We start from the raw sequence: 22,630 nt of genomic DNA on the forward strand, positions 1-22,630 counted from the left end.
AGATCCCACACTGATTCATCTGCACATTAAAGTTCGAGTAGAACTGCCAAGGTGGTTCAGACAGTGCAGCACATACGTGGTACAGAACTAAAGGGCACAGCAAAAGGCTCTGAAAACAACTGACATTAAAACGAGAATTTGGATCCTGAACCCAGCTATGTTGATTGCCTGCTAAAATAAAAATAGCAGGATGCCTCCAGAGCCTCATAACAAATGTTCAGACTTTGCAGGATACAATCCTGAATTATTGGGCATACAGAGAACCAAGAAAACTTCAACTCACAAAAAAGACAACAGATGCCAGCTCTGAAATGACACAGATGTTGGGATTATTTGGCAAAGATACAAAGCAGCGGGAGCGCCTGGGTGGCTCAGTGGGTTAAAGCCTCTGCCTTCGGCTCAGGTCATGATCCCAGGGTCCTGGGATCGAGCCCCACATCGGGCTCTCTGCTCAGCAGGGAGCCTGCTTCCTCCTCTCTCTCTGCCTGTCTCGCTGCCTACCTGTGATCTCTATCTGTCAAATAAATAAAATCTTTAAAAAAAAAAAAAAGATACAAAGCAGCTATTATAAAAATGTTCCAAGTGAGGGCAGTCTTGAAATAAGTGGAATAATTGGTCTCAACGAAGAAATAAGATACGATGAAGAACCAAATGGAAATTTTAGAATTGAAAAATAAAATAATCAAAATAACCTCACTGGATGAAAGGTTAAATAATAGAAGAAAGAGTGAACTTGAACATAGAGCACTAGAAATTATCCCGTCTGAACACAGAGGGAAAAAAAAAAAAAAGATTTAAAAATGAAGTTTCAGGGATTTGTGAATGAATTATGGAAGGTCTAACATTGGGATGATTTGAGTCTAAGAAAAAGAGAAAGAGTACAGTACAGAAAAATTATTAGAAGAAAATAATGCCTGAAAATTTCCCAGATTTGGCAAAAGATATAAACCCACAAATTCAAAAAACTCAGCAAACCCTAAATAGGATAAACCCAAGGAAGTCCATGTATGGACATGTAATCAAACTCCTGAAAACTAAAAATCAAGAAAAAAAGTGTCTAAGGAAAAACAATGACTTGCTTATAGAAGAACAAGAACTTGAATATCGATTTCTCATCAGATATCATGGACACCAGGAAGAAGTAGATCAATGTTCTTAAAGTGTGGAGAAAAAAGAATTGTTAACCCAGAATTCTGTATCCAGCAAATATTTTGCTTTATTTCTGAAGGATATTAAAATATTCTTAGTGAAAGGAAACTAAGAGAATTCATAGTCAACAACTCTTCGCAAAAGGAATTGCCGAAGGAAGTTCTTCAGACAGAAGGGAAATGATACCAGATGGAGACTTGGAACATCAGGAATGAAGGAAAAGCAATTTACCAAAAATGGTAAATGTCTGGATAAATGTAATTGACTGCTCTCCTCTTGAATTCTCCAAAATTTGTTAAAGTTGAAAGCAAAAATCGTGGCATCTCTGTGTATGTTGGTGTAATACGGATCAACTGTAGCATAAAGGGAGGAGGATAAATGGACCTATATATGTTGATATGGTCTCAGCCTTCTACTTGAAATGGTAAAATACTATTTCTAAGTAGACTGAAGAAGTTAAGTATGTGTATTCAATCCTTGGAGCAACTATTTGGGAAAAAAAATCTACAAAGAGATCTAGTCAGAAACACTCAAATTGAATAAAAAGAGAGAGGAAAACAGAAGATTGGAAAACAATAAATGGTAGATATAAATCTAAACATCTCACATAAAATCACATTAAATGTAAATGGTCTCAACACATTAGTTTAAAAAGCATGGGCTTTGAAGTTAGGCAGACCTGGGATGAATATTGTGTTGGCCCTTACTACCTTTGTGGCCTTGTATAAGAAGCCTTACTTCTCTGAGCCTGTTTCCTCATCTGTAAAATAAGAATAAAAATATGTGTACTCAGAGGTCTGATGCAAAGACGAAATAAGATAATGTATGTAAGGAGCTCGGCACATCCATTTGTTAAAAAAGTAGGAGAGATACATATTTGCTCACTCTGTATGCAGAGTGTCTTTGGAAGAACATACAAGAAACTGATACCTTAGTCATTTGTAGAAGACCTAGGAGCCTGGGGAACAGGGATGAGAAGGAGAATTTTTACTTCTGTGGGCCTACAATCTTTTATGTGCAATTCTGATATCAAAAGAGCTCTGAAAACCAAAGTTTTGTTTTGTTTTGTTTTTTGTTTTTTGTTTTCCATTAGACTGGTGCCAAACCTTGTTCCTTAGCAAAACCTGGCCTGAAGTGAGGCATGAGTGTTGTTTTTATCTAAGAGGAGAGGGGAGCACAGAAAGAGGAAATCGTGTGTGGTCAGGATCATCCTCCAAAAAAAAAAAAAAAAAAGGATCACCCTCAAATTCCCTAGAGGGGTCCCTACTGGGGCTGAGACATACAGTCCCGTGGGCCCAGCCAGGCACTCTGTAGGCAAGAGTTTGCCTACAGCGTTAGTGTGTAACACTCTCCTTCAGTGGAATACCAGATGTAATAGCAGGGGCTTGATTTCAGAGACCATATACAAAAATTACTTTTCTTTTAATCCCCATAGCCTGCCTCATTTGACACACTGTGGACTGAGACTATTTTAATGCGGGTTCTGAGTGTGCATTTAACAAGTTCGAGTTCACACAAGTGTGCCTGTGTTACAGTGAGGGTGTGTTAAGTGTTGAGTCAAAGGATATGCTGTGACAATTTCAAGTACCCAGTGGTCATGTTGGGCCCAGCAGCTGCCTTTCCAGCCTCCGTTGTTCTCCCTGCCCCACGCTCTGTGGCCCAGGAGACAGAAAGAGAGAAGGCTGAAGTATGAGAAGAATATGGCTGTGTTCTCCCAGGCATTTTTGTGGTCATTAGAGGCTCCTTCTGTTTGCTGTTCTGTAGCAGGGCAGGGCATGGGAATAGTAGGTAAGATGCTCACAGCTCTCCAGCACACCTAGTGTATCCAGGGTGGCAGGTAACAGAGGTCACCAGAAACTTCCACCATCAGCTCCATGAACCATGACTTGGGAACACTCATCTAGGTCAGGAAGAATTCCTTCCCTTGGAAACCTAGCCATGTCTACCTAAATCACAGAATCCTTTCCAGCGTATTAGTCAAAACTGACTGAAGAAACACCTCCTTTAGGATTTTTTTCCCCAGTTCTTTAATAATGGTCCCTTACCTGTAAGCATATATTAGCTGCTGTTTAGCTCCAAAGGTCTGGCAGAAACACCCCTACCCCTCACCAACCTCAGAACTGCCAGGCTCGTATCACTCTCTAGGACTCCATCAGACTCCAAAGCACAATCCCGCAAATTCTTAATCTTTTTTGTTTTATTATATCCATATCCTTTATAGAAAAAAACAGGAAAGAGTAAAGAAAATCATTCCAGGAGCAAGTGTTGCTGTGTATATTTTCTGTGTGCTTCTTTCTAGTTTTATTTATACATACACACCCACACACACATTTCTCATGGTTGATTTCCTAGGCTGCTCCTAGACTGTCCTTTTCCCCCACACAGTTAACATTAGAGCATAAACATTTTTTCATATCAGTTTAAAACTAAGAACATTGTCTCCATAATTGCATTCACTGATACACTATAACGTGCCTAAGCGGTCCCTATTTAGGCCAATTCCAGTTCCCTTGATTAAAGTCTGTGGTGATACTTTAATTTGAATGATGTGTTCTTTGAGATGGAGACTTAGATATGAAACTGTTGAGTCAAAAAGTATGAAGATACCTAAGACTTTTGAAAGATGCCTATTATGATCTATATGTTAGCCAGTATAGAATTGCCTCCAGAAAGCACGCCCTCGCTTAATGATCCTAGCCTGAGCATTCCCAGTAAGAGCAAAAATGGGCTTTTGATGTGGGGGTGAAAAACTCTTCGGGGGGCAGTGGTTTTTGGCCCTCTAGTGGACTGCAGTGCGTAAGCAGACACAAGGGGTCTGTGGGATTGAAGTGTCACACAGAGGCCATCTGGAAAAAGGCTGCGGAGCCCTGTACTGGCTGTGTGGGCACCCATCTCACTCCATCCTGAAAGCTCTCAGATCTTAGTCTTGGAGCTCTGGTCTTAGTGTTCGGATATTTTCTGAGCTAAAAGTTCTTGGTTCTTTACATAAAGTTTAGGAACTTGAGAAAAGTATAAACAAAATTTATCTGGAGGATACCACGGTTAATGTTTTTATTTATTTAATATTTTTATAAGCGGATCCTCCTCACTTTGTGTTCATTTTCAGCGTTAGTCTGTGTGGAAGACCACTTTGAAGTGTCCCTTGTTTAATGGTCTCAGGGGTGTCCCCTGTCCCCATACCTGGGAGTGTCGTTGTGACCCCACAGGCGTTGGCTTTAAGCCCCTGGGAACCCAGGCGCCTCACTGCTCTGGGACTTGTGGTAATTGCCCCTTGTTTGTTTCAGGTGTGATCCCCTGGGCCCGTTTGCTGTCGGGGGAGAGGACCTGGACCCCTTCGGGTGAGTGCTGCTGGGGAGGGGGCAGCAACACAACCTACTCCTGTTGTGACTTTTCAGCCCCAGCTCATCTTCTAATCTTAGAGCTTTGTGTCAGTCTTCCTTTGGGGTGAAGGAGGCCACTGTGGCTGAGCAGCTGCGAAGTCCCTGCTCCTGTTTCGGCTCTGCCGTGCCTGGAGCTTTGTGGAGAGCTCTGCTGCCAGGGAGGGCCGAGCAAGCCGGGCAGGCAAGCTCTTCTGTCACCTGCTGGCCCCACTGGCCCTGGTGGTGGAGTCATAGATCACCCCGAGGCCCTCTAAGGAAACCACAGGAAAGCCAGCGTCATGAATCGTCTCACTGCTACTACTAGTCTGTAGACCTAAAGTAGTGCCCTGCAGAGCCTTGAGATGGTTCTGCATTGACCTTGGCAAGTTTTGGCACCTGTTCTTGTTCAAATTGTCCCCCTTAGATGTAGCATGTGGCAGCAATTCTGTTTTGTGGGTTCAGGGAGCCTGGAGAGCTCAAAGGACAGGCCGCGTGCTCCAGGAAAAGTGTGCTCTTGGTGTGTTCTTGTTCTTGCCCGCTTCCTGCTGGCACTCAGGTAACCAGCCACCTCTGTCTGCTTGAGCTGTCCAGAGAGCTATCGGGGCATTCCTCGTCCCTTCGTCCACTCTCACCTCCTTCGCCTCTTCTCCAGCAGCTTCTTGCCACACCTGCTCACCCGTCTTTTCTTCTTGCCTCAGGTGTCGGAGAGGTGGCATGATTGTGGATCCCCTGAGAACTGGCTTCCCAAGAGCACTCATTGACCCATCCTCGGGCCTCCCAAACCGTCTTCCTCCAGGCGCTGTGCCCCCAGGAGCACGCTTTGACCCCTTTGGACCCATTGGGACCAGCCCATCTGGGTAGGTACTTACTCAGGCCTGCTGAGAAGCAGGGCCTGATGGCAGCTCTGCTCAGCTTTGCAGGAACGAGGGGTCTGACTGCAGGCTCAGAGGTGCCCCTGGCTCCATCCCCCTTCCATCCAAGGGAGTGGGGCCTCCTCCAGGCCCCTGCCTGATGCCTCCCTGGAGCTCCCCATCCCTCAGTGCCTCCTTGCCTCCAGCTCCTTTCAGAGATCACTCAGAGGAGGAAGAGCTCCTCACGCTTCCTGAAGTTTAGTCTGTGTCGGGAACTCGCTGGATCCTGATAGCAACACGCCATTCACATCCTGTAGAAATCAAGGCCCTGAAAAAGGAATTAACTTCTCCCAGGTGGGAGAGTCAGGATTCAAGCCATGACTGTAGAGCACATGCTCTTCCGGCCCACAGAGTACTTCGTTCCGGAGGACAGGCTCCCTCTGCTCTTAGGGCCCATCTGCCCGCGTGCCCCAGCCCCTCCATCACTCCCAACTCACCAGCCCCTCTTTCCATTCCAGACCCAACCCAGACCATCTCCCCCCGCCGGGCTTCGATGACATGTACCTGTGAAGGCCTCAAGAATGTAACATCCCAGCCTTCCCTCCACTGTCCTGGAGCTGCCACCGCCGCCCCATCAGCAATTGTGTTCTTGAGGGCTGGGGGCGAGGGACTCTGCCCATGTGTTTGCGGGCCGGCTGCGATTGCTTCCCCACCCCCTGTCAGAACCAAAGCACCTGCTGCAGCTCCCCACCAAGCTGCATATAGGTCCCAAAGAGAAACCAATGTGTGCATCTCTCTCCCCACCAGCTCCCCCACACTTCTCAGGAGAGACTTCGGCAACATCTGCCCTCAGCCCGATGCAGTCCCAGCTGCGGCGCTGTAAGGACAGAACACATTTTGGATGTTATTATAAGAACCAAATGTCAATACAAAAATCATGTTGCCAGTCTCCCACTGTTCTTTACTGCCCAGCTCTTTCCATTTCTGAGACTTTAGAGTTTAAATCTTTGTGGGGCTAAATGACTCTTCTCCTACCCAGGGCCTGTTCTTGTTTCTTAGGCCCCTTCCCTTCATAAGTTGCTTTCTGGTTCCTGACATCACTCAGGTGGGGCCCAGTGTGGCTGCAAGGCCAAAAATGAGGGATTGGAAACCCCATAGGACCACAAGGATGACTTTCACAAGGGCAGGCATATTGCAAAAAGCCTGCGTCATTCCGAGAAGGGACCTAGTTCTGCCTGTGTGCGTCCTCAGTCCATCTGTACCTAGACAGTGGCAGCCTTGAAGCAGAATAAACAGACCTGAAGGCTGATCTCATTTCTGCCACTAACTTACTGAGTTGACCCTAAGGGCTTTCCCCTTGCGGGGCCTTCTTGTTGCCTATGAAATGTGAGGGGACCCTTCGTACTTTAAAACATTCTGGTGTCTGCTTCTGTGTGTGGCCACCTCTAGGAACAGGGGCAAAGGAAGGAATGAAATTTCGAGGCTCTGTGTGGTACTTACCTACAGAGTAACTCTGTGCCCCTCGGGGCCCGGCCAAGAAGAGCCAAGGAGCATGGGCTCTGTCTGAGTATGGTATTGAACTCTGGCAAGAGCAGGGAGCCCAGCCTCTGGAAGCCAGTGTCCTTTGTCCAGGACCGCCTGACCTCTGGTGTTCTCCGGATCCTTTTCAGCCCGAGACCTGACAGACATGGTCAGTGATGAACCTGTGCTGGAGTGGAAAGAACACCACGGAGCACCAGGCTCATAGGCAAGAGATCAAGGCATTAGTCACTTTCCCTCCACAACTAGCATTTCATCCATGGGTGGGTCCTTTTACTTCTCAGCTCCTTGGGTTCTTTCCCTGATATTAGGGCATACTGTTTATCTATGGGCAGAGGGTAGGCTACCAGAGACTTCCTGAGGTGTCTGCTAATATGCTGTAGCCTGGGAATGCCTGTCCGAGTGTGGGTTAGGGATAAACTGAGCTGGGGCCTGTGGGGAGGCTAGCGTGAGCAGGCTCCCCGGGCATTTCTGGCAGACCCCATCTTGAGCACTGAGTTATTAAAAGACCACCTCGGCACCTTTAGAACGTTTCTACTCTGGAGAGAGATGCAGAGATTTGGCAGAGCTACAAATGCAGCCATCAGTCATAGTCTTCCTCAGGCCTGCACACAGGTGGAAAGTTTTTGTTTTGGAATTGGATTTTTCCTGTTGTGGAAAGGACATGGGGCACTTTGGTCACACAGGCATCCTTTATCGTGAAAGGAAGCATCTAAAGAAATATCACACTAGAAACCATCAGACAAGCAGGGAAAGTAGATCACTTTAGAACCATGATTCGAGGAAAAGAAGATTGGAACAATTAATTTGCCACTTAGGTTTTCTAGTAGCAAAGGTCAAAAGGATGGTCTTATACATAATTCTCTTTTCTGAAAACAGAAACTTCAGTGACTGTCATCTACAGAATCAGCCATTTTTTGCATGGATCTCCTTGTATCAAGGACACTGAGGAACACAGACAATGTCTTAGTTGTGCTGGGGGTAGTGAACGGGGCCTTCAGGAACTTTCAGGTCATGCTGTCTGTGCTCGTGGTCTGGGCCACTTCACTCCTCCCAGCTGCCAGCAATCGCCAGGCAGCCAACGGGAGTGGTTGCGGGTATGTCTTGTGGAATTTGAAAGGTAGGAGCCTTAACAATAAAATCAGCACTTAATAACCTGTTCCTTTTTTATATATATAACAGCTTTATTGAGATACACTTCACATACCCATAAAGTTTACCTTTTTAAAGTGTGCGATTCAGTGGTTTTTAGTGTATTCACAATGTTGTGCGTTCATCACCACATCAATTCCCGAACATTTCACCACCTCAAAAAGAAACCCCTGGTACCTATTAAGGGTCATTCCCACGGCTCCCCTTTCCAGCCCCGGGCAGCCAATAGTCTGTTCTCTAAGGATTTGCCTGTTCTGGACAGTTCTCAGTAGAATCACACAATGTGTGGCGTTTTGTGTCTGGCTTCTTCCACTTTGCATTTTCAAGATTCATACCCATGCTGTAGCAGGTTGTCCGTACTGCATTCCTTTTGGTGGCTAGAGAATATTCCATTGTGTGAATATATACCACATTTTCTTTAGCCACTTAGCAGTTAAGGGACAATTGTTGGGTTGTTTCCACTTTTCATCTTTGTAAACAATGCTGCTGTGGACATTCGTGTACAGATCTTTGTGTAGACCTACGTTTTCATTTCTCTTGGGTACATACCTAGAGTGGAATTGCTTGATTGTGTGGCAATTCGGTTTGACTTTTTGAAGAACTATTAGACTTTTCCAAACTGGCTGCACCATTTTACATGCCCACCATCAGGGTAGGAAGGTTCTAGTTTCTCAACATCCTCTCCAGTACTTGTTCTTCTTCTTGCATAGAACCATCCTAGTAGGTGCGAAGTGGTATCTCATTGTGGTTTTGTCTTCTGTTAGTTTTCTAAAAAAAAAGAATTTGACCTAGGCTGAGCAAGATGGGGACCAGAACCAGTCACCCCTAGGGAGCAGGGCATGGCTTTGGTAGTAGCCACCTTGGGGTATGTGGCTGGAATGCCACAGAGGTTGGGTTTGATTTGGGAAGGTTCTGGTCAAGATGAGCTATAGGGAGATTCTCATGACCTTTCCAGGTCTAGTGTAGTTCACGGCACTACTTTTGCATGGTTTGAACTTTCTGTGTTTACCCAGTGGCTTACAAGGAAAAGAAATGTTTGATTCCAGATCTTTATGTTAACGGTGACATGCCATAGATCACTTGTCCTACCTCTGGCAGCCCCCACATCCCCATCTTCTGTTCCTTTGCCTTGTTTCCTTCCCACTTCTAGAGCTGGACATGTTTCTCTTTGCTTCTGTCTACTCTGTGTCCTGGGTCCGGCTGCACCAGGGGCCAGGGTAGAGAGGAGTACCATGGCTGAACAGGAGCTTAACAGTCTCCTGTGGTGCTTGCTCCAAGTATACAGTACATCCTGGCCCTAACCAACACATGGATCCAGATCTCTTCAGTCAGGCTTTTAAATCTGGGGGTTTTTGTTTTGTTTTGTTTTGAGTTCCTCAGATGCATATGATCAGACAAGTTTGAGAATTCCCAAGAAGGAAAGGGAAGACCCTCTATATCCTTGCTGCTCAAACTGGCTGCACCCAGCAGCTTCACCTGGGAACTTGGTAGAAGTGCAGAATCCCAGGGTCCACCCCAGACATAGTAAATGAGAATCAAGTTCACCAGGTGATTCACATGCACATGCAAAGTTTGAGACACACTGGTGTAATACCTGCATCGCTTCCTTTCACCTGGCTGTCAGGTGCAAAGAATTCAGCCAGTCTTCTTGGTTCATGACACACTATGACTCATGCACGCAAGAACTCCCTCATTTTGTTTTTCAAGTTTTGCTCCCTGTACCCACTTCATTCCCTTGCCTCCATGGGTCAATCATATGTTTCATGTATGCATCTAAATATCCATGTACCCTTTTAAAATAGCGTATATCTTCAGATCATAGCAACCATAATGAGGTAGTGTCCTCACTCTCTAGACGAGAAAAAGAGGGTTTGAAAAGGTCCAGTAGGCTCACCATGCTCAAAGCCAAGCAGGAGTCTGAGAAATCAGACAAGCATGGGTATGACTCACAGACTTCCCTTCGCTGGTACGTGGCTTTATCTGCAAAGTCAGCCGTACTTCTATCTTCAGGATTGTTGCAGGGTCCTACCAAACTTTGTGTCTTATAAACAGATACCTGGAGCTCAGTGGGGACCAGTTGTTATTACTGAGGCCGTATGGATGGATCAGGCTGAGGGCTTAGGATAAGGCTGCCTTCCAATGCAAGAAACAAGCATTTATCTGGTGCCCACGGGGTACTTGGTTTTTCCTAGCCTCATGTAGTACTCTAGCCCTGCAGGGTGAAAACAAACAGCAGTGGCTGATGTGCTAGGCTTCCCCTCTAGAGATGGAACCATGTTGGGAACCTGGGTCAGCCTGGTTCTAAAGCCAGTGCTCTTTTTGAAGAACTGCTATACTCAGAGCCCCCCACCCTCTCCAGGGCAGGAGCATGGATCCCTGTGCAAAACTCACTCCTGAAGCTGGAAAATCAAGTCAGGACTTGTATGAAAAGGGAACAATGCAGCATAAGCCCTGGGATGGGCTAAGACTCCCAGGTCTGCAATGTGTATCTCACGCTCCTGACCACTTCCACCTACAGTCACAGCACCCAGAGCACCCAGATTGGGAGCATCTGAAGTTACCCAGCACAACCCCCATTTCAGAGGAAGAAACCGGCCTATGAAGCCCCTCTGTGAGGGTGAGCTCCTGAGAGCCATCACCAGGCCCCAGAGATAGGCTTGGGGTTTGTGCAGGGCTCTGTCACCTGTCCCCAAGAGATGATCACCTCTGCCTTCTAAGTTTAGTAGGATAGGAGTTGCTCTCCCCATTGAACGGATGAAAAAGCATGTCCAGAGCAGTTGAGTGCCCTTCCCACAGCCTCAGACCTACAGAAATTGTAGCTCCACTAAACTGCCCAAAACAGTAATTTTTATCCTTGAGGGAAAAAAAACAAGTCTCCTTACCTTCAACCTCCCTCTCCCCTCAGCTAGACTGAGTGTTTGAGGAAGGGGCCCATCCAGGTTCAGCACCCTGGTCAGCACCATCCTGCGCAGCTGCCTTTGGGCCAGGGTAAGCCAGACTGGCAGCGGCTCTCCAATGTGGGATGGCAGACTCCTGGGGCAGGCAGGCAGGCATCCCTAGGAGAAAGGGACCTGGAGCTAGGTGTTCTCCTTTCTAGACAGTCCTGCGCTCCCCTCCTTCAGACTAGAATCACGGGATCGCAGTTTCATCCTATAGCCTTTTTGGTTCCCAGTACATAAATTCAAGTAAGAAGCCTATGAAGAAGAGAGGGACAGGTATAGGGCCTGAGCCATGGTGATCCTGGGCAAGTTCTGCCCCTCTATGTCTTTCCGCATAGGTAAAATGGAATTAAAGGTCAACCTGACTGTCTAAGATCCTGCCCGTCTGTGAGAATCCGCGATTCCAAATGGGCCATGGGCCTGGCCCAATTCACAACTCCCCCGCACTCATGTACTCCAGTACTCCCTCATCCTCTCCCCCACAGAGCTCCCAACACATTGAAATTACAGGCCTCAAGGTGGCAGCCCACAGCCCAGATCCACCTACCAACCTGCTCTTGCCTGCATGTTATTAAATGTAGTAAGAGGCATGATGGCATATTATTAAATTTGTCTTGACTCTGCAGGGTACCACCCTGTGCGACCCTGGGCAAGTCACTTAACCTCAGCTTCATCTGCACAATGGAAGGAATGACAGCACCTACTCTGCAAGGTGGTTGTGAGGTTTAAATGAGCTTCTAGAGGCAAATGCTTAGAAGAGGGCCTGGCAGAGAAAGAACATGGTATTTCACTTAAGAATGGGATGACTGACGTTGTGTAATGCATAACCAGTTCAATGAAATGTGCAAACAAAGTTTTCTTTCATCCAGCTGACCTCTGCCAATGCCCCCTTTCTCATCTCCACATCTACAGCCTAAGCAATAACGAACCGATCTCTTTGACTCACAGACTCAGTCTAGTCCTGTTAAAACTGGAGTTGCAAGAGGTCTCCCCTGACCTTTTAGACCTTGGCTTTTCCTCTGTGGTAGGGTGAGGAGAAGGAAAACAAAAGCAAAGTATCTCTTTCCTGGCATGATGTGGATGGGGTGGGGGAGATGCTCTTGCTCTAGTTCATACAGGGTGATTTTGGGTGGATTTTTTGATGGTGGGTCCCTAGTAAACAGCAGGCATAATTTTGAGGGGGGGTGATGAGAGCTTTGACCTGGACCCTCAGAGAGGATGGGGGCTTCTGTCCAGTCCACCAGAGGCTCACAGCCCATCTACTTCTTGAATTCATGTGCCAGCTGCACAGGCACCGTGCCCCCCACAGCTCCAGCCTCCCTTCCCCTCCTTGCACCAACACTTGGGGCCCTTCCAGTCAAAGGGTCCTCCATGTGCCTACCTTTCTGGACCTCAGAACACCAGGAGGGAAGGCAGGCTTGCCCTTCCTCCCCAACACCACTGTCCCTTAAAGCCAGCACCGGCCATTTCCATGGCCTCCCACGTCCGAAGTTCTCCAGGGCAAAGACAGACCTCATCTCCTCATTCACGAACATCTCCTGAGTTCCAGAAGATATATCTCCAGCCCTCTCCAGAGTACTCTCTACGTTTTTCATCTGTTCAGTACTTTATCTCCAAACCTAGCAAAGAATTGATGCTCAAATCTTTGTTAAAAGAATGAACGAAGAAGGATCCTCGGATGGCCAGCACTTGGGTGGTCTGCAGGCCTTGCACTTCCAGCCTCCAGACAAGAGACAGAGGTCAGTCCACTTGATGAGGGTGTACCTATCTCTCAGAGTGACTTAGTAAGCCCTGGACGGGGGGGCAGGGGGTGAATATTTGAGCCCAGCAGGCAGCATCTCATCAGACACTCCTGTGTCCTCAGTTTTGCTTTACAATTCTCAGACCATGGGATGATCCCTATGAGCTTCCTTTTACCCACAATGTCTAGATGCCCAAGTTGCTCTTGACTGATCCAGAGCTCTGGGAAGCCCAAGCCCATCCACCACAGGGCACCAGCCAGCCAGAACTGAAGGGAGCACCCCTTTAATCCTGCCCTCATGGTCCATGGCCCTCCAACATTCGTGAATGTCACCTGCTGAGCCCTGCAGGCATGGGCATGTGGGCTCTGTTTTCCTCTGTGATGGGAGAGGGTGGGGACTCTTAGGAGGGGAGTCAGGGGGATAAAAGGGAGTCAGCAGATAGTGACAACTCACCTATGAGCCCCCAGCCCCCAGCAATGGCTTCAGTGAAAGATGTGGACACAAAAGAAAGGAGCGAAAGAGGAGGAGGTTAGAGAAGACTGAAGGAGAGGTAGAGTTGGGAGAGGGAGGGACGTGGCCTTTGCTGAATGCCCTTGATGCTAAGTCAGTATTGGCCCAGGTGCCCCACCCCCTGGGAAGATGTCTGCTGGCAGCACCTTCTTCCCCTGCCCTCCCTACTCCCCTGGGGCCAGCTTCCCTGCCAGAAGATCCTTCCACTCACTAACCTCCCCCTAGGCCCAGGTGAGCCAGCACCTCAACCTGGGCAGTCTGAAGGCACAGAAGGAATGGGCTCCCGAGACGGAGACTGGAGGTTGAGGTCATGTCCTCTGGCTGCAGCTGGAGACCACAGTCCCATGGATTGGCCTCCCCAGTGCCAGTGTCACCCCACAGAACATCTGCCATCAGAAGTGTCTTCCTGCCACACGCATCTTCAGGCAGTCACGATGGTCAGCAGTGAGCTCTCACCATGCACCAGGCCCCATGCCCTGCCCTACACCAGTGCAAACACAGTCCTCATAACAGCTCTGTGAGCCGAGGGCTATGGTCACCCCATGATAACATGCCTGCCCTTCAGCATGCCTCACTGCATTCCAGCACAGAACCTACAGACCTCCCTTCCCAGTAAACCCCAGGCTTTGTGTGCCACCGAGCCTCTGCTCATGCTGTTTCCCTGCCCAGTATACCCTTCCTGTTCCCCACTATCAGACACTCTCTTCATACCAGACACTGCCTCCCTATTTAAGATTCCTATTATTCATTATCCCTTCCAGGAAAGCCTTTTCTGACCCCAACTTAATCAGATACTTCCTCTAGGTGTGCACATGTGCACACAACACAGCCTGGTGTGCACTGTCCTGTTTCCCCAGGCAGTCTGTGATTAACTTAGGGGCAGGGGCAGTGTGTCCCCACAGTGCCTTGCCCAGGGAAGAATGCTGGTTAGATGCGAATGAATGAATGTGACTAGCTAATTGTATTGACTTTACTCATTTACTGCTCCCCATGCCTTCTAGGAAAGGTGCTGTTATTAGCAGCCCATTATAGGGATGAGAAAACAAAGGCTTGGGGACATTAGACATCCACCAAGCATCCAGGCAATCAGATTCCAGAGCCAATTCCCATATCCTCTTACCAGTTGGGCCATCTCAGTGGACCTGCTCCATGAGGGGCCATGCCCCCAAACCTGTGAAATTTGAGTAGGGACAAAGCTCAGAAGTGCAAGGCCTCCTGGGAGAAAGACGGCAATAATCCCGCCACCTGCAGCACAATTCAGATATCCTAGGCCTACTTCTCATTGGCTCCTGGATGACCTAACCCAGGAAGAGGAATGATCTGGGGAAGAGGGTATTCGGGTCAAAGAGAAGATAACAGAGGGCCATTGGGACATTGGCTCTTCTTAAAGAATAGGGGTTGGAAGCTTGGGGAGCCTCTTGATTAAATCCTCTCCAACTCTACTATGTTCCATCCCTAAAGATACCCAATACCTGACCAGTAATCTAACATAACTGCACTAACAAGGAGCTCCCGGCCACTCCAACCAGGGCAAGGTCTCAGCAAGCTTCTCCCTCCCTCAGCCAATATCTACCTCCTTGGGGACATCAAGGGGAGCCTACTCTCTCCCGGGGAAACCAACAGGCCCAACTTCTTCAGTGCTACCAACACCCTACTCCCCTCGCAGACAGAGCTCCAGCTCCTATGGCTTCATAATGCCTCCCTTCCCCCTCCCTCCTTCTGCCCCTACAAAGCTCTCCAGACATGGGGTCACATGCTCTTAACTTTGCAATGCCTTCTGCTTGTGTTTCCTGATCTCCTCAGTCCCCAGACAAGGCAGAGTGGAAAGGTTTCCAATTTCATTCTGGAGGACCAAAGAGGAGGTGATTGGCCCAGAGGTCCTCAGGGAAGGGGTGACTTGCAGGACCCGGCTCCTCTGGTTCCCAGCCAAGACCATACAGTCCCCTCCCCAAATGCCTGGTGGAAACATTCTGTGGACATCTCTTCCCCTGTGCCCCACAGGGAAGCAGAAAGGATAGAGACACCAGCATTACCCGGACAGGGGAAACTTGACTGTTGCTGTGAGGTTAGCAGCCTGGGAACAGCAAGGCCTGTGGCTTCTGGAGAAAGAGAATACATTCTCAGTAATCCAGAGGTTGCTTTGGCTTGGAGCTGCTTCAGAAGAGTATGTGTCCTGGCTTCTGAGCTAGGTGAAATAAAGTCGGGGGTACGTGTGCGTGCACACACACACACAGGTGCATGCACAAGTGTGTGTTCTGCACGTGTGTGGGTATGTGCATGTACCAAGGGGGGCATTTTGAAGAGCATCCCAGATAAGGTAATGCTTATTCTCAAGGAAGGGAGCAATAACGGTGGGATCTCAGACAGCAGATGTTTTCAGCCTGAAGACTCAGGATGCCTGGTGTCAGTGAGCAGAGGTGAGGACAGATTACTGTTTCAAAGGCCCAGGCCTGGGCATTCAAGTCTCTTGAGTAAGAGACAATCAGGCTGGTGTATCTCACAGGCTCCTAGGTAGCCAGTAAATGTCCCCCAAGACTAGCTGGAACCCATCTCCAATAAGTCTGGGGAAGAACAGTCTTCCTCCATCAGAGGAGAAAGCCCTCTACCTCTCCCACATAAAGCAGTACCAAGGGCCTGAGAGAGGAAGGCAAATGGGTTCCGAAGCTCCAACTTCAGGTCCCAGGGACAAACTGTCCCTCCTTCCAGCCACAGGATCTTCTGCCCTAAAGGGAGTTCAGGGAGTGAGGTAGGGGCTGTGGGTCTCTGGGACCCTGCCCAGGGCCTGGCTGCCACACAGCAGGTGGAGGAAACGGGTTTCATTCATTCATTCATTCATTCACTCATTCAACACTGAGCATCCACCAGGTGTCAGGTACTGTTCTAGCCCTGGGCCCTCATGCTGCTTGCAATCCAGTGGGGGAGGTGGTGGGTTAGAGAAACAAGCAGCATAAAACACAGCTGGCTGAGTGGCGATTAGTGCTCTGGAGAAAAATAAAGCAGGGAAGGGAAAGAGAATGAGGTTGAGTTGGGGGAAAGGGTGCTATTTTAATTAGGCAGTCAGCAGAGGACTCATTGAAAAAGGTAATATTTGAATAAGCCCCTAAGGAGGTGAGCAAGTGGGCCTTGCACCTATCAAGGGGAAATGCCTCCCTGGTAGCACGTGTAAAGGCCCTGAGGTGGGAGTGTGCCTGGCAGGGCTGAGGAATAGCAAGGAAACAAGTTTGGCTGGGGTGAGCAAGAAGGCAAGGGGTGAGAATTAAGGTCAGAGAGCCACAGGGACCGGATCGTGTAGAGTTTCATGGGCCGCCGTGAGGGATGGACCCATGTCTAGGGGGACCTGAATGTATGCAATTTAAGGAACCATCCTTTTAAAAAATCAAAATTACAAATAAAACTTGGACTCAGGGTGCCTGGGGCAAGTGAGGGGCCTGGACAGTACATCCTCCTCTGGTCAGAGGGAGAATTTTGGCCTTTGCCCAGAGTGAGAGGGAGCTATAGGAGGGTTTTGAGCAGAGGAGGGACCTGACCCAATTAAATCTGTCTGGCTGCAGAGCAAAGATGAACTGGGCCCAGAGCATGGACAGGAGCGAAATTAGAATAGTGATGTGCAGCGTGGAGCCGGTAATTGTGGCTGATGGGTGGTCAGGAGCAGATTCCTAACGTAGAACCAAGCAGAAACGCTCATGGGTAGGATGATGTAGGAGAGAAGGCAGATTTTAGGCCTAATACAGTTATCCCAAACTGAAGAGGGAAAGGAGTGACCTTAGTGACTGGACCTCATAACTCTCCTACTTCATAAAGTGGGATAAAGAACACAATACTCAGAGAGGTGGAGTAGCTTGCCCAAGGTCACACAGCCAGGAAATGGCAGAGCCTGGATTAAAACCAGGTTTACCAACTCAAGCAGATATCTAACACACTAGGGAAGCAAGTCTGGGGGCGGACCACAGTAGCATGTCGGGTAGGAGAGGCAGTTCCTGCACGCAAAGCACATTCCAGTGACCACAGGGTCCCCTGAGACGTCACACCCACACCCCAGAAAACCTATAAAGAAAGTTCTCAGCCCCCTGTGCTGCGCTCCTCCCTGATTCTCTCCTAAACCTATTTCTGCCCCCACTGACTGGGAGAGCTCAGCTGCCGTCTTGGGGAAATGTTTTTGGCATTTCTCAAGTTTTCTTAATTTACTGACAAGGTAATGACTGCCTCGATCCATTATACACATTTTCTAAAGGAGTTTCTGCATTAGGATGCAAAGCAGGCTTCTCTGGCTTGGAGAGAACCTGAGATTCCCGGGATTCCATCTTCCAACACACTTAGCCTCTAAATACAATTCACTGCCTTTAAACTGATAGGCACTAATGGTCCCAGATGCATCCACTCAACAGGTTTGAGTGAAACAAGCCCTCCCCCCACACCCCCTGCTGCCGCCATGGTAATCCACATGGCTTGGACCAATATTTGTATTATCATCACTGTAGGGACTGGAAAGGCCTCAGCCCATCATTTGGAATGTTCAGCTCAAACTAGTCCCGCCGCTTTGTGCTTGCGCTCCTCCCCTATAGTGCAGGTAGGGGAAGCGACACATCAGGGAAGCCCTGACTTGGGCATCTTCTACCCACTTGAGGCTTTGTTCTTTTCAAACCACACCCCTTCAGCACCAGGAAGGCAACCCAGCAGGCCACACTGAAGAGCCCTTTTCCCCTCCAGTCCTCCCCCGACCCTCTGCTCCTGGCAAAACCCGCCAGCAGGAGCAGATATCCGATCTGTCCTAGAAGCTGTGATGTTACATTGCCCAGATGTTCAGCTCGCCAGAGCGAAGGCTCAGGTTACAGCCAATCGGGGCTACTCTAGCCCACAGACCCCATTCCCACCTCACCCTACCACTCCCAAGAGACAGTTAGGATCCAGGACCCACACGGCCAATGGAGACGGAGCAGGACCTGTGTGGGGTCAGGGGACTCACAGAGTCTTCACACCAGGGGGGCCTAGAAGGCATGTATTCTCGAAGCCCCCTAGGGTTGTTCATACTGGGCAATGCCTCCCCCAGTCCTCAAGCACCTGGAGCTCCCTGCCCTACCACGGCCCACTTCTTTCCTGGTCAGTAGTGTAAAGAGTCTGGACAGAGCCTGCAAACATGCCACAGGAAAAACGGGACACAGAGTGGCCACTGGGAGCTTCTAAGCCACCAGAACATACCTGATTTCTCCTACATACACTGGGGCTCACTTTACTGCTAAAGGGGAGTAGGGAGGTTACAAATTTGGCATTAAAAAAAATTTTTTTTTCTGCTACCAGAATAAGGTGTGGCATGGAGACATAATATTGAGAAGGGGGAGGTACTGGGAGCCCACATCATGTCCATGGAAATACAACAAAGCCCTCCTATCAGGGGGGTTGGTGAAAACTATGCACTTGACCTTGCTAGACGTGTGCTAAGATCTGGTCACTGTAGGTAATTCAATCCCAAGATCCAAATCAGGCTGTAGCCAATTTTGGACTTGAACCCTGCCTAACCAGGGGACTTAAGAGGCTCCCCTCTTAAGGATCATGCGCAGGATCATGTGAGCTGCTGCATGTGTGACAGTGGTGGCCACTGGAGCCGGACCAGAAAATGGCACAAAGAATGGTGAGCAGCTGCCGAACACCCTCTTTCCTGTAGAGGTGGCCAGAGGCAGAGATCTACTGGGCTCCCATTCCTTGAGCAGAACTGGAGGGGCCCTGGGGAACATCAAGCCCAACCCTCTCACTTCACAGGTAGGGGAATGAGACCTGGAGAGAGGACAGTCACCTCCGTACTGACTTGTCCTCTCTTCGGTAAGCCACCTCCCAAGAGATGGTCAGGGCTAACAGGGGGTCCCTCCAAGGTCGCCCAATACCCACACTTGGCTGATGAGGACCACAGAGATTCCGAAATTCCCCAAGGCATGGGGAACAGGAGGGGCAGCCTTTCAGATGGCTCTCAATTCTTGGAAACGCCAAGAAACCTCATCCTCCATGGGCAGTGGTTTCCAAACTTTTGTATTTTTAGCAGCAGAAGCCATCCTCCAAATAATGCAAAACCTCAAGCTGCCGACAGATGGGGGGGGGGCGCTCTCCCACCTGCCACCTGGATCTGGCCCCAGGACTCCCCCTCCAGCACCCAACGCCCCTCCTGCAGGGCCCTCTGTGGAGCTCAGTCTGCAACCCCAGGCTCTCAGGGGGCCTTGCAGCCCTGAAGCCAAAGCAGCCAGATAGGGTGGGCTCTTACTTAAGAGCCCTGGAGGGTGTGGCTGGTTTCTGAGACCTGGACAACCTCGTTCTCCACCAGCGCCTGGCCCCCTTCCCCACTGAGCTGTCTCATGCGCAGGTTAATGGAGCCATAGGTCTTCCGGGAGCCTCTGCCAGGGACGAAGGTGGGCCGGCGATACAGCTCCCCCTTGCACAGGGAGACCATCAGCAGCACTGACAAAAGCATGCCGCCCACAGTGAGCAGCCCCAGGCCCGCGATGATGCACTTGTCTAGGTGGGAGCCCAAGCGGGCATAGTACATCTCTAGTCGTTCCATCTCCCGCGCCGTCACTGTGTCAGGGTTGACGCGGGCCTCACGGGGGATGGCGTACGCTGTCACCACCAGGAGGATCCCACTCACCAGAAAAACCAGAGCAGAAACAAAGCCGTAATCCACTGGGCGGCTCACGGGCTCCAGGCCCGGCCCCTCTTCAGAACGCAGGGATAGATCGTCCCGCTGGGATCGCTGGGATCGGGGCCGTGAGGGGCCCCCCGCCGGGGGACTGGGGGATCTACCCAGTCTGGTGTCCCCTGGGTTCTGGAAATGGGTCTCGTGCTCCTCTGAGGAAAAGCAGACGTTCTCCACACCCTCCCTGGGCGCAGCCGCCGGGCCCAGAGGAGCTGGTCTCCTTGGGATCTGGGGGCCATTACGCAGTGTCTTCAGTTCCAGACCGGGGGGAGATGCCATTGGGAAGGTGGGCCCCCACTCATCCCTTGGCCCTTGGCAGCTAGAAGAGAAGAGAGAAAGGCAAATTTAACAAAACTCTACCAGGAGCCTGCTGGCGCCGGGCCTCAGGCTCGGTTGGGAGCGATGTCAGGATGGCCGGGCACAGTTCCCACCTGCGAGAGCCTGCCAGACAGACTTGGAGATGGGGACTCAGACAATGACAGAGTCATCCAATCCAGGCCAGGACCCTGCTTCATCACTGGCTGGCACATGGCTTTGGACAATCTACTTACCCTCTCTGGCCTCAGTTTCCCGGACTATTAAGTGATTGTAACACTACTCCTTCCTACTTAATGGGATCGGCGTAGCAATTGACCTCATCCATTCAAAGGACTCAGAACAGTAGGTGCTCAGTAAGCTATCATTCACACAGTGAGTCTCAGGTTCAAATCCCAGCTTCACCACTCCAACTTGGACAAGTGATGTGACCCCTCCAGACTCAAGGTTCTCATCTGTTAAATGGGAATAAGTGAAATGCCTCCCTGTGGCTTGATGTGGGGAGTTCATAAAATAATGTAAGGCCCCAGCCAGTTCAATTAATGAAACAAGTGTGACTACGGGTGAGGAGAGGGGCAGAGATGAGGACGATGGTGTGGGGACAAAGAGAAGAAAGGGAAGTTTCTAGAAGTTGATGGCATTTGAACTGGATCTCAGAGGATGAGTGGAAATCCCCCAGCTTGGGGGTGTGGTGAAGGCATTCTAGAGAGCGGTGCCTCAGAGGGCAGCTAGCACCAACCCTCAAAGGACTCTGGAGGCCAGACCAGGGAGCCAAGGAGCTGAGGTGTGGGCAGAGAGTGCTGACATCTGCCTAGGTTTCAGGAAGCTCTCTCGGGCTCCTCCCTATGTGGAAGACAGGACAGGAGAAGGGCAGAGATCAGGAGTCCTGGAAGGAATCTGCTGTGGTCGGGGGCGGCAGGGATGGCGGCTGAGAGGGTGAAGAGGAAGGAGCCCATTTGAGAGCCGTAACTGGTCAAAGCCCAATGCCTTTATGGATGTAGAAGATGGCAGGGGCCTGGATGGGTATCACGGAAGGGAGCTGAGGGGGAGTTTAGGAGGGGGCAGTGTCCGCTCAAAGAGGAGACACCCCACCCAAGGATCCGAACACACACCCACACACACAGACAGCACATGTCCATTCCTGTCAGAGAATGCCAGCTTCAGCCAACGGACCATATTTGGCTGGCAGAAGTTTTGCTTTTTTGTTGTTTCTGGTCTGTTCACTTGTTTTTGAAGTAGTTGCCAATATATAAAAAGCAAAAGATTTTACATTTTAAACTTTGGATTCCTGGCTTCTCTCGTAAAATGGAAGACTCTGGCCCATGCAGGCTCTCATTCCCTCACAGCCGCCCTCCACTGGAGTGGACAGCGTCCTCCCTCAGGGACAGCCAGTGCTGCCCCAGCTCCCAGCTCTCACCTCAGGCCCCTTCCCCACCTTAGCCTTCTCTGCACACACCGACATCCCTGGGGCATACACGCCCAGGGCCCCAGGCACACAGACCCAAGTCCTGGTGCCCTACATACAGAGACCCCCAGGTACAGAGCAGCTCACATGCCGTGGTTAGTCTACACACACATACACACAAGTCAAGATGTTTCTCTGCATTCCCAAACCTGACTGTACTCTCCTGTGCCCTGTGGTTCTGTGTGTGTGCGTGCAAGCGTGTGTGCATGCGTGTGTGTGTGTGTGAGTGAGAGAATATGAGCAAATGAAGTGCAAATGAATGGAATGAATGAATGAATGAAACTCATGGAACCTCAGTGCAAGAAGGCACGTTTTTCAATCCTTCTGATCTTGCTTCCAACGTGGACTTTGCAGCAGACACCTCCTCTTAGCACAACCGGGCCTTTCATGTGAGTACAAAGCCTGTTTCCACTTACAACCCATTCCTAGCACCACGGCCCTCTTGCCTGAGTTCCAATTTAATAAACGTTTACTGAGCACCCACCTGACAGTAGGCACTTTAGCTCAGGAGTCTCTCCGGTAACCTTTGCCAGCCCCACAAGCAGGAATTACTACCTCCACTTTACAAACCGGGGCAAGCTCCCCTGGCATGCCCCCGGGGTCAGAAGTTGGACATGGTTTTCCTAAGAACTGTTACTTCTTACAAACCTGCAGACCTGCATTCTCTGCACCCATGGCATCATTCCACCCTCCCTCACTGGCTCTTCCAGCCCCCACCTGTAGACTCTACTTGGTCCCACCATTTAAGGCCACAGTGAGCAGCTTGAGGGCAGGGATGTGTCGGAATTCTGTCCAGGTCCCAGACCCCTGGCTTGGAACACAGCCAGCCCTCAGGAATGGCTTGGCAACTGGCCGCAGGGAAGACAATCCCTCCCCCACCCCAGGGAAGGAGGGTATCTACTCAGAGCCAGGCTCTGCCCAGGCTGTCCCCAC

At 49.8% G+C, this 22,630-nt stretch overlaps 2 protein-coding genes across 3 annotated transcripts in view; one reads left to right on the forward strand and one right to left on the reverse strand.

Moving 5' to 3' along the window:
* LOC111141447 (proteasome inhibitor subunit 1) overlaps positions 1-8,071 on the forward strand; it is a 43,764-nt gene extending 35,693 nt beyond the window's left edge. The window contains exons 6-8 of one of the 2 annotated variants that reach the window (XM_022494010.1): positions 4,434-4,487; positions 5,207-5,365; positions 5,878-6,318. In XM_022494010.1, the coding sequence (XP_022349718.1) occupies positions 4,434-4,487; positions 5,207-5,365; positions 5,878-5,929 (265 nt within the window). In that variant the 3' untranslated portion in view covers positions 5,930-6,318. Of the gene's footprint in view, positions 1-4,433; positions 4,488-5,206; positions 5,366-5,877; positions 6,319-7,029 lie in introns of those variants that run through there. The other variant, XM_022494011.1, reaches the window with a different exon arrangement.
* An 11,417-nt stretch (positions 8,072-19,488) lies between these two features.
* On the reverse strand, positions 19,489-20,226 carry LOC111141339 (transmembrane protein 74B). The gene has a single exon (XM_022493803.1). It carries the CDS (start codon positions 20,194-20,196, stop codon positions 19,489-19,491), a length of 708 nt encoding a protein of 235 aa, XP_022349511.1. The 5' UTR covers positions 20,197-20,226.
* Positions 20,227-22,630: the final 2,404 nt, after the last annotated feature.

The sequence above is a fragment of the Enhydra lutris genome, unplaced genomic scaffold, assembly GCF_002288905.1.
Source record: "Enhydra lutris kenyoni isolate GAN:26980312 unplaced genomic scaffold, ASM228890v2 scaffoldscaffold6, whole genome shotgun sequence".
Taxonomy (NCBI): Eukaryota; Metazoa; Chordata; class Mammalia; order Carnivora; family Mustelidae; genus Enhydra; species Enhydra lutris.

Excerpts from the sequence above, each read along its gene's own strand:
- LOC111141339 (XM_022493803.1), bottom strand. The coding sequence starts at position 20,196 with ATGGCATCTCCCCCCGGTCTGGAACTGAAGACACTGCGTAATGGCCCC.